The sequence below is a fragment of the Aegilops tauschii genome, chromosome 5 (genome assembly GCF_002575655.3).
Source record: "Aegilops tauschii subsp. strangulata cultivar AL8/78 chromosome 5, Aet v6.0, whole genome shotgun sequence".
Taxonomy (NCBI): domain Eukaryota; kingdom Viridiplantae; phylum Streptophyta; class Magnoliopsida; order Poales; family Poaceae; genus Aegilops; species Aegilops tauschii.
In genome coordinates this window covers 575,634,398-575,646,722 of record NC_053039.3, presented here as the reverse complement: position 1 = coordinate 575,646,722, position 12,325 = coordinate 575,634,398, and the positions used below count along the sequence as shown (strand labels likewise).

The window sequence follows — 12,325 nt, the reverse complement described above, 5'->3', positions numbered from 1 at the left end:
CGGCCGACCAAAAAAAAGAAATTGAACGGACACCGAACGGACGGTCGACCCAAATGGACAAAAAGCGGACAAAAACGCCATCCTAAAGGCGCGTTGGAGTTGCTCTCATGCCATCATTGAGCTACGAAAGGAGGCCTTTAGCTCATAATGGTGCCATGACAGCGAAAGTAGTGCACTAATATTCAGCTAGGGTGTAGGTACTATATATGTTGTATTAACTGTGTTGAACATGTTGTAATATGTAGTAGTAAATTATAACCCAATATACTATTAATTATGAGATTTTTTTTTATCCAGGCAATTGCTACCCGCAGCGTTCAAGTAAGATCAAACGCAACGACAGCGAGGGATTTTTCTCTACAATACGCCAAGGGCCATAGAGTAAAGTCATGCTCGTTAGTTCAGTCTCTGTACGATTTTTCTTTCCGAAAGGCCAAAGGAAGGCTCCTTGGTTAGAACGCGCGCTGTAGCCCAATCACGCGTTGAAGTATCCCACATTGACTACTTCGGACTCGTAAAATTTTGTATACTTAGCTTACTCTGCTATTCATAAATTGGAGGAGACCCCGTGCGTTGCTCTGAAAATTTGTTGATGAAAATTTTGACTGATAAGATGGGAACCAGAATTTAAAATACATATCCTATTATATTTGATTATGTATAGTTGTAATATTTTTGTTGAATATAAACAAAATAGTTGAATGAAAAACATTTTCTCATACATGGTTGAAGAGTGTAGTGGGTCTTTTCCTATGCATGATTTGCATGTTGAGATGGATCTTGTCCCATTCATAACTCTACGGTGAGGTGCCATGCTTTCGTGTTGAGATAAATAAGTCGGTGGGGTGACTCTCTTAGGCTCCTCTATCCGGTAAAGAGTGTATATTTGGATTTAAAATTTGTCTAAAAAAATGTACTTCTACCTTTCCAATGCATTTTAAAATAGAAATAAATATTTCTCTCTCATCACACGGTAATGAAGACCAATAACATTCTACACATGGTCTTCTTAATTTCTACATGCACTTAGCTTATTGGGGTTGGGTGATTAAAAAGGGAGAGATGATGACTTACACCTTTCTAATTCATTTTTACTCCACTTCATAATTTATCATAATATATAAACTTTTCACCGGATGGAGGGAGTATTTTTGAGTTGTCATTTTTAAGATGATTCAAAACTTTGTCTCTTGTATCCCTTTTTTATAGAAACTTTGTCTCTCGTATCCTTTTTTTAGAAACTTTGTCCCCACGTTGGCTACCCATCGAACAGCCTACAAGTATCCCGACTGACCACACCCGCCATTCGCGCGGCACTCAGAACACAGCCATTAGCCATTGCCATGCCGACCATGCCGTCCCCGGCGTTGGCCCTCGTGCTCCTCCTATTCGCGGCAAGCATAGCAGCTTCCCAGGCGGAGACTAAGTGCCTAGACTCCGCTGTTTCTCCTTCCGCAGCACCAGCACCACCGACAACGACAACAGCGCGTTCCTCGCCAACGTACTCACGCTCCTGGAGGCCCTCCCGCAGGCCGCAGCGCCCACGGGCTTCGCCTCCCTCTCCTTGGGCGCCGGCCACGACCGCGCCTTCGTCCGTGGCCTGTGCCGCGGTGATTCCACACCGTCCGAGTGCCTCGTGAACCTGCGAGCAGGCGTCCTCGACTACGGCACGTGCACGTCCAGCCGGAGCGTGGTATTCTGGTACGACAAGTGCTTCATCACCTACGCCGACACCAACGCCACCAACAACTACAACTACGAGTTGCGCTCGCTTGATATGCGCGTCACCCTCGGAAGCTCCGCCCGGAGTAGCCATGAGCCGGAGTTCTTCTCGCTGAAAAATCGCTTGGTGGCAAGGGCGGCCAGCGCCGGAGGCACTGGGCAGGCCAAGTTCGCCACCGGGGAGGCCGAGTACGCACCCAATGGGACGATGTACGGTCTCGCGGAGTGCATGAGGGACCTTAGCGGCGAGGAGTGCAATCGGTGTCTGCAATTATTGTCGACAGATTTGCCGTCGTGCTGCAACCGATATCAGGGAGGGACGGCGCAAAACTTCAACTGCCGCCTTCGGGTTCAAGCATATGCCTACTATGACCTGGCGCCCGACGCTCCGCCTCCGGCTGCTGCACCGCCGGCGCCGATCTCCTCGGTCGGTGAGTAAATTAATCAACCTCCGTATTTTATGCCGTATGGGGGAGGGAAGAAAGAGCATGCAACATCCACGTGCTTGTTACGTATGCTTTACCGTGCCTGGCCAGTTGGCAATTTGTGATTGGAAATACTACCTCGGTCCGGGTTTATTAGCTTCCTTCGTATTTTGTGCTCAACTTTAACCATAGATTTGACTAAAAAATTATAAGTTGTATATTACAAAACTTATATTGTTGGATTCATATTTGAAAGATATTTCTAATGATGTTACTTTTAGGGTATATAACTAATTTTTGACCATTAAATCAAAGGTCAAAATTTGAAGAAAACTACAAGAAGGACTAATAATCAGGACAGAGGTAGTAGAGGGAAGGGAAAGCCCACCCCGGGGGGGTTTACGGGCGAGAGAATTAGAGGGAAGGTTACGAAACACGCACCTAGATGTAGCATTGCTAGGGAGGAAAAAAAATTAGCAGTTGAAAGAAAATATCTGATGCGGGGGTGTTTGACCGAAAATGAAGGAACGTATGGGCCAGGGCAGGCCCCATCTTCTCATTCCAATCCCTTTTTTCTTTTCTCATAAATGGCAGATCTTTTGTGATAACTAGATGACACCTCGCGCGTTGCTGCGGGACTTTGTTGTCTTGGAGATGATAACGATTGGAATTACTTTTATGATAATTTTTTTTACATTCAATGAATTTTGTTTTATAACATGCATATCAGCACGATGATTTGAACAATTGAAAAGAAAGATATTGGAACACCCAAGAGCTGGAATAGCTCCTATCTTCCTGAATGCCTTGACCTTCATGGTTTTTTCTGAACATAGCCAAATGCAATATAAAGTGAGTAACGCCAAAATCTAAATGGCTCATATAGTAACACTTGGTACAAAAGAATAATCCAGAATAGGGACCCATCCAATTGTTGTAATTTATCAGGTGTGCAAACTACAAAAAATCCAGAGAATCTTAGGGGTCTTAATCACATTATATACACCATGGTTTTTTTGTTTCATTTGAGGAGTACCAAAATCTATCACTGTTACCAGTGAACAATCGTACTGTACGATTATTACAGCCACATCTCTTGTGAATCCACATATCCTGACATATGTATAGTCCAATCAATCAAACTGTAAGGTCCACAAGACTAAACAAATCAAATATTATCATGTATTCAAACTGACGTACCTAGCTGAGGAAGAGGCAGCTGGGCCAAATAGAATAGGCAATACAGTGGAAATAGTCTATTGAAAAGAGGAGCTCACCTGTGTGCCCATGCTTGGCGTTCACGCGGAAGACGTTGGGGTAGAGGCGGCAGTGTAGGGTGGTGAGTAGGAAAAGAGACGGACGACCCCACACGCGCCGGGCTCTACTGCGACGGTACAACGCTGGATTTGGAAGCCTTGGCGTCGGATGCCTCATCGCCTAGACGTCAACCATGATGCGATGCACTGTGTCGCTTGGCGACGACACGTAAGGCGTCCCAATCGAGACATTAGTTGATGGTGATGAGCACGTGAGAAGAGGGTGGACGACTCGAGTGTGCTGGCCCCGCTGCGACGTACAACAACACAGACTCCCGGCGTCCATCAATTCAACACGGTAGCAAGCAACGTGCTGGAATCGGATGCCTCAGCGTTGCACAGGATGGGACGGCGTCACCGATCGAGTTGGACGGAGGCAAGTGACGCTGAGTATCCGCGACGGACTGTGTGAGCGTCCTGAGATCGCCTGCTGAGAGATCGGCCGGATATACACTGGCGATCAGGCGAGTGAGCAGCTGCGCTGTGGTCTTGTCGACCGATAGTGCTACTCATTGGTGGGGGTTGGTTCGGCAGCTGAAACTTGCTTTATTGTACAGTATTGGAGAATACGACTCATTGAGAAAGGGGCAGAAGACGAATGTGACCAGGAAATTCAACCGGCAAGGGTGACGTGAGACAATTATGGAGGGAGAGGTAATCGTCAGTTCCTCCGCCAAACTAAATACCGGACTGGATTATGGAGAAGACAGAGAGGCCGGAGGGAGGGGTAGTCGTCAGTGCTTCCACCCAACTAAATAGCCGGTTGGAGAGGCAATTAATAGTTTAATACCCGGTGGAATGCTGCATGTCTCATGACTGGGTGGGTGAAGAACTGTTGACGTGGCGGAACTGTTGACGTGGCTGCTGATATGTATAGCCTGCATGTAAAGAGAAATGGTATAGTGGGGAGGTGGCACATCGCTGATGTGGACGATGTGCATGGTGAGAAAATAGGGAGAAGTGGGGAGCAACTTCTTAAGAATGGTAGATGCATTTTCGAGGAAAGGTACCATATAGCCTTCTATTTTTATATAGCATAAAATTGGAAACTTCATGTTAGACAACTCCAGGAAAGCGAAATCACTGATCGAGGAGTGTTCTTTTCAAAGATCACTCCCACCTCCCTAGCTAGGTTGCGACAAGTGACGCAATGTGAGTTTTTTTTTCATACAACGTTTTTATCTCTTAAACTGTGCATCCAAATCTCGAACCATTTTCACTATTAGATTCTTTGCGTCGAGATCTTTAAAACTAGATCCCATGTTGATAGGTTTTGACAAAAAAATCACAAAAAAAATCCGAATCGGAACAACGTTTTTTTGGACGCCGATAACTGTCACACATGTGACAATGGACACCCGCCCACACGACCCTGTGTGGTCAAACTATAGTTGCCATGTATGGTCAAACATAATTGCCGTGTGTAATTAACTAGTTGCCACATATACACAATTGTAGTTGCCATCTATCACCGTGCGAGCGTCGTGTGGGCGAAGAGCAGTTCACCCACACGGCGACGCGAGCAGCCGTGCGCTAATGGACTAGATGGTGTCCGTGTGGGCGAGGAGCAGTTCACCCACACAGCAACACGGGCAGCCGTGCGCTAATGGACTGGATGCTGTCCGCAGAGGCGGAGTCAGGATTTCTCAAAGCCTAGGGCTAAAACTAAGTGGCTATAAAAAAACTCCAAATACCACGCATAGCAATGCATGTTATAAGTACACCACAAATTCACCAGAATGAAAAATATGAAAATTCATATTATGATGAGAGAAAATTTGATAAAATATGAATTCATTGGAAAGTTGGTACCAATTAATGAAGACTTTGTTCATTTGAGGTCATTGTTTGTTCACCAGCAATAATAGAAGGACATGGACTTGTAAATATAAATCAAGTAGTAGTATTTAAAACCAAGACATTGGACAGACTAAATCAATTGTTCATGTGAATGTTTGCGAAATAAGGACATGGGAACAAATTTGACTAAAGTAATAGAATTTTAACATCGCTGATTCACTTATTTAGGCTGATACAAAAGAACTAGGAAAAAAATATATGATACAACAAACTAGAGATTACCTATCATGTCCAGCCGGTTGTGTAAATGGAGCTGAACATTGGTTTCTTTTCATTATATATGAAATGAAATCGAGGGCATGGCTCCTCAATTCGAAAAAAAAAGTAAATGGAGCTGAGCAGAATAGACTGGTTGGAGGGGGCTGCGGCTAGATGATCCGAGATTCCGAACGCCGTCGGCCGGACGCAGCCGCGCAGGTCCAGATGTACGGTTCGTCGAGTCGAGAAGTCGAAGACTCGGGAACAGCGATGGAGAGCAGCGATCAGGCGAGATTTTTAGGGGTAGCGATCAGGCGAGATGGGCGATTCATTAATCATTATGGAGCGATCGTTCCTCGTGGGCTGCGGACGGGGCTTGCACTGATGTGCACGTCTGGGGCTGGGCCTTTATAAGTGTACAAACATGCAGTTCCTGCTGGACAATGTAGTTGCGAGTTGGGCCATGCCTGCGAGGAGCGGTTCACCCACACGACGCTGGGTGCTTACGTGACTCTCCACTCACATGGCAACTGCTTCAAAATTCGTGTAAATGGATCGAATGGCATCGAGTGCGTGTGGGCGTGTTGATAAGTGCCACACGTGTGGGCGTTATCATTTGAGTTTTTTACCTTTCTGAAATAGGCACGACTGTGCCTCTCACGGAAGCAAATTCATGCCTCCACGAGAAGTAAACCCGTGCCTCACGCGAAAAAAACACATTTTATTTTCTGTTTTCGAGAGGCACGCCCATGCTTCCCGCGAAAGCATATGCATGCCTCTCACAGAAGCAAAATTGTGCCTCTCCTGGAAGAAAAAAAGAGAAAACATTCTTATAACTTTCTTCCGCCTTTTCCTTTAACCAAAGGAGCTCTTAGATAGATGAATGTTGCAACTAAGATTATTACATTGCATTGAGGACGAAGTCAAATTATTGCAGTTCACTGTCTACAAAAACTATAGATGTTCTTGACTACAACCACTTCTGGCTCAGTGAACACAATCTCATTGGTACCAAAACTAGAACCAAATTTTGCTTAATGCAACATGCAAGAACAAGCTTAACTTGTGTAGGGTATGGTTGAAATGATTTATTGGATAGTATCCTAATCTATTCTGCCATGTCCATAGTACCAATAGTTTTTCTGAGTTAAAAATATCTTCCCTAGAGTGCCCCTAAGGCTCCAAGTGTCCAAAATACCTTTCCTACATAGCGATCATGATAAGCATATCCAACATCTACTAAGTACAACAATAAGATAATATAAGAATAACTAAGGGCTGTAAGGTAATATAACAATCACAATAAGGTAACATTACCTAGAGGAACAGTTATAACATCACCTCTCTTCGTTGAGTCGCTAAAGAACGATCGAGAGCATCATGTGCTGGCCCTTCTCAATCACCTAGGACATAGGTGAATTTTAGATTACAATCTATGCGGCACAAAAACATTTTGGCTATTGTAGGGCTTTCTACCCCCGAAGGATGCAAAAACTACTCCCGGACTCTAGCGGTACATCATGTGCGTCATCAGTTGCATCCACACAATCCTACGTCAATATGAAAAAACTTGTTTAATTGAGCTTCTAATGTTTGGAACATAACTAAGACATTTTGAAGTGGTTACCTTCAAATATGTATGCCATTTTGTGCTTCTTATATTCAAAGGTGTCTCATCAATGTGTGACATGATCATTCACCTCTAAGCTCACCAATTGCGTGCAACACTTGCTTGAAATATCGACTGTTGCATCTACAAACCTTCCAGAGGTGTCGTGAATCACTCTAAACCTTGTTTCATGCAATGGGGCAGACCTTGTTGAGGTGCTCGACACGGGTGATGGGGCAGTGAGGATTGGACGGCGGAGCTAGGGGGGAGGGGCCAGCCATCCAGCCCAGTTTTGTTGTACCTATTGATGTAATAGTGCGTGCATCATTTTTAAGAAGTTTGGTGCACTTCGGCCACCCTCAATCCAACGTAGCTGAAACCCAAAAGCACAATTTTACAGCCGGTTCACATGGTCATGAAGATGAAAACAGCCCACAAGAAAAAACACATTGAGCATACATAAACATTTCTTCCTTGATTGTTGTCACTTGGCCCCCTCTATGCCAAAATTCTGGCTTCGCCCCTGTTGGACTTGAACTAAAAGTGCTACGGTAACTCTAAAATCCCTGACAGTGTACATTTTAGACCATCTGACCCTCTCTTGCCACACATCTTGCACGCAGCAGGCCTAGCCATACAGAAAAAAACTTTTGGAATTGGCTTTTTTTTTAGAAAAGGAGGATGACCCCCGGCCTCTGCATCTGGGCGATGCATACGGCCACTTTATTAATTATTCTCACAAGACCTTACAAAGTAATACAACAGTAAGACTAAAGCCGCCGTCTAATCATCTCTATCCCGCTGATGAAGGGGCGTAGATAGCCTGGGCCTAATACCAAACAGACATCGCAGCCAAACCTAACATCTAAGACCTGAGAACCCATCCAGGACGCCTGCCAGGCATGGGTCTCGCCGGTCCGGCGTGCACTCAGATGCCGCCTCCGCCAACTGCCACCGCTCCATCTTCAGAACTGTCCTGATGCATCAACCTTGCTCGGTCTAGCTAACGTCGACGCCACCACGGCGCCATACGAGACCTCCTCCCTGCGCGCAAACAGCTGAACACGTCGCGGTCGCCACTGATACACCTCAGCGCCATGCTGCCAAGTATCACCAGCCGACACAACTTGAAGTCCTTGGAAGATCTGTCGTGCGTAGCACCTGCCGACCAGGCATGACAAGGCATAGCACCTGTCGGTCAGGCATGACTTGACATCACCACCGAAGCTCCATGCAAGATGAAGCCGCTCCACCTCCTGCCTCTAACCTCCAGCGCTGCTCCGCAAACGATGCTCCCAAGAGAGAAACGACACCGCAGTGCCGCCATCGTCCGATCTGGAACACCAGATCCTAGGGTTTCCCCCGGAGCAGCACGAGTGGGTCGACAATAGTTACACGACGATGCCTTCATCAAGGTAACGGCGAGAACGCCGCCATCGCCTGCCATTGGCTCGGTTTTCACCGGCAACCATGTCTCCCCTACTCGCAGCCGGGACAAGATGATGGATCTCGAGATCCGATCACCAAGCCTCTGGCCGGCCATCTCGGGAAGAAGATGACCACCACGTCCAGCAGTGTCACCACGCCTGGCACGCGTCGCCGCCGGCACCCCCATGGTGCCTAGAGGCCGACAAGCCCCGACGATTCCCCTCCAGCCGCCATGGCCCAGACCCCGGCACCCCCAGATCCAGATCGGATCGGGGTCCAGGGCCCCAAGCCGTAACCGCCGCGGAGGCAGCACCACTGGACGATGCCAACCCTCCAGCCCGCCGCCGAGTCATCGCCGGAGCTTCACCGCGCCACGCCGCCAAGCCACCGCCGGGATACCTCGAGCCGCCACTAGAGAAGCCGCAGCCGCCGCGCGTTGGAGAGGGCTCAAGCCGCAGTAGCCCCGCCGCCAGGCAGGGACGCCGCCACCCCGCACGCCCTCCGCCGCGCCGCTAGGCCCCGCCCAGCCCAGCGCCGTCCCGCGCCGGACGCCAACCGCGAGGAGGGGCAAGATCCCCGCCGCCACCAACGCCGGCCGGTCTTTGCCCGGCGGCGCTGTGCGGTGGCGGCGGGGGGAGAAGTCGACGAGGGTGGGCGAGAGGCGGCGGCTAGGGTTTCCCCCGAGGACGCTCGCGGGAGCGGCTCGGGGGTCCTGTTTCTCACAGGTCAATCGCGTATCTGACTATCTATCTATCTCACAGGTTTTGGAATTGGCATTGAATGTATATATGTCTACGGTTGGACACTTGGACTTGAGTATGCAAATGGTTAGATGTTTGGGTCAAACACGTGTAACCCGGACATAATAAGTATATGCATCATGGGGATAGTCAAAATAGACAAAACAAATCTGGTAGGCTAGATGCATGATCATGATGGCAACAGTCCTGGCGCCCGTGGCATGGTGACTGGAATGGCCCTGGCGTGATAGTTGAAATGTGTCTAATGATCTCGGCGGGCTTTGTCGTCGATTGTATTATGTCAATTGATCACTCGATCTCGTTTAAGCAAATATCATCTCCATGTATACTTTTGTAATGGTCTAGTCACGAAAATTCTAAAAACAGCCAATTCAGGTTTCTTTGGCTGGCCTAGGTGAGGGATGCTTTGAGTACCGTGTGAACCTAACTGCAGAGGTTACACATGCACCTAACATTCAAAACTATATATCTGGCGCCCCAAGTTTAACGTAGTACTAGCTTCCAGTTACGCCCAATTGATTTATGCGGAACAACATTGTGATCCGCAGGGCCACATGTGGATTCCCCTGCTGCCATTTCTGTCTCTCATGTCGGTGGCCGTTGCACTGCAGTTCGAAGATGTTAATGATTGAATAATTGTGTTTTGCAATGACCAATGTCGATGATGATAAATTGCTTCAAAACATGCAGGAAAGGGGAGATTACAACATGCCATCCTGTTTGTCGCCATTTCTGTTGGGACACTATTCGTCCTAGTCGCCGTGCTTGCTTGCGTTCGTCGACAGAGGAGAAGGAACAAGGCGAAGAAGGAACAACAAGGTATCTCATATTTCCTTATAAAAGCAAGAGGGTCCAAGGGGATCAAGAGAAGGCGAGGGATAGTTGAATTGCGTTTCTTGTTGCAGATAATGCAAGGGAGGGCATGAAATATATTAGTCTGCAAGTGTTAAGAGCTGCAACATCCAATTTTTCTATAGACAATAAACTGGGAGAGGGAGGATTCGGAGAAGTTTTTAAGGTATGTATTGTAAGTTGTTATGAACATTACATGATAATACAAAACCATACTAGCAAGACCAGAGAGAAAATTTGGTGAATTATTTAATTAAATCCAAGAACATAGTTGCATGTACATAGGGCGAATTGCAGAATGGAATGAAAATAGCCGTGAAAAGGCTGTCAAAGAACTCAGCTCAAGGGTTTGATGAGCTGAAAAATGAGCTAGTGTTAGCTAACAGACTTGAGCACAAGAATTTGGTGCCCCTTCTCGGTGTTTGCTTGCAAGAGAAACTGGTGGTGTACGAATATATGCCTAATGGAAGCCTACACACGAGCCTTTTCAGTAATTCTCCCGACTCCACTTGTTAAAATTTACTACACTTTTACACCACTAGTCTGCATATTCTGTTGTTTTTAGTTCCAGTGGTGCATGTGTGTACTGTGTAGCAGATTCTGAGAAGGCACACCAACTGGACTGGACGAAAAGAAACACGATCATCTCTGGGATTGCTCGAGGTCTATTGTATCTCCACGAGGAGTCTCGTCTAAAAGTCATACACCGTGACCTGAAGCCAAGCAACGTCTTATTAGACCTGGATATGAACCCCAAGATCTCAGACTTTGGTCTGTCTAGGGCTTTCGGTGAAGATCAGTCGATGGATATAACAAAACGCCCTGTCGGTACACTGTATGTACATGTCGATTGCGCACAGTTCTAGTCAAATTAACTGAAGACAACCTTTTTAGCTAGAGTCTTCATTTGGAATTAATTCATGCAGTGGATACATGTCTCCCGAGTACGCGTACTGTGGCCAAGTCTCTACCAAGTCAGACATGTACAGCTTCGGGGTCATAGTTATCGAGATTGTGACTGGTCGAAGGAACAATAGGTCACTGGAAGATTATGATACCGCCTCCAGATATCTTCTCAGCTATGTAAGGCATGGACGCATGTGATATATATACATAGAACATACCTAACTCATTTGTCGAGACAAGTGCCCAACAAGCTGCAATTTATCATCTACGTGCAGGTATGGGAAAAGTGGAATGCAGGATCGATGGAAGAGGTGGTGGATTCCTGCCTGGGCGGTCGTTACCCCGAGAGCGAGGCGCTAAACTGTGTGCACATCGGACTGCTATGCGTCCAGGAGGATCCCAGCGCCAGGCCAGATGCGTCCGAGGTAGTGCTCATGCTCGACAGCCACTCCACGTCCATGAATATGCGCACTCCCTCCAGGCCTGCGTTCTGCTTCACACAACCTGGCGTCGTCAGGCATGCTACGGCCAACGGCCAACTGTCTACCCCCGTTTCAGACAATGAAGTGACGATTTCGGATCTCCAGCCTAGGTAGGACGATTTCAGACAAGTTTGTATTAGTAATGCAAATACCTACCAAGGTTTTGAATTTTTCGGATGCAAAACAAATCTCGTGGGGCACCGGATTCCCGGTTACCGCGGTAACTGAAAAATACCGGGTGGTTACTTGACGATTTTCTTTCCATTTGAACAAGACTCATTCACAATTAAGTCAAAGCTCATTCAAATTATAAAATTCAGGATGTTTTGCACGGTAGGGTGATTTCTCATGAGATATCAAGATTCACAGTTATCGGGCGCTAACCGAATTTACCGTCTGGTAACGAAAACCTTGATACCTACTATGTCAGAGGATGATATGGCACTCACAGACCTTGACATGCTAAATTGTGAACTTGCATACACGTGTGATGTGTTTGAGAAAAGTTTAGCTCTCCCGTACTTTTGCGAGGCCAGCATTGGCAGAATCTAAACAACCCTCAAAAGGAAAGGGAAGAGAGCGTATGCCAAAGACCAAGGTCTTGAACCAGTTCCATAGAGGCAAGGTTTTCCTTATCCCTATCATATCGTCGATAGGGAGTATACGTGGATCTACGCTTTTTTCGAGTTGTATGTCGATCTACGCTAATAAACATGCCAAGTGGTGTGCAATACATGGACGGGTCATGTATACAGCGTCGGAGATG

The 12,325-nt window shown here is 47.0% G+C and overlaps 1 protein-coding gene across 1 annotated transcript; it reads left to right on the top strand.

Annotated features, from left to right (window-relative positions):
- Positions 1–1,308: 1,308 nt before the first annotated feature.
- Positions 1,309–11,849, top strand: LOC109782515 (cysteine-rich receptor-like protein kinase 34). Its single transcript, XM_020341138.4, has 7 exons — positions 1,309–2,153; positions 10,010–10,138; positions 10,225–10,337; positions 10,457–10,661; positions 10,769–11,006; positions 11,098–11,254; positions 11,353–11,849. Exons 1-7 carry the CDS (start codon positions 1,778–1,780, stop codon positions 11,671–11,673), a joined length of 1,539 nt encoding a protein of 512 aa, XP_020196727.1. The 5' UTR covers positions 1,309–1,777; the 3' UTR covers positions 11,674–11,849.
- Positions 11,850–12,325: the final 476 nt, after the last annotated feature.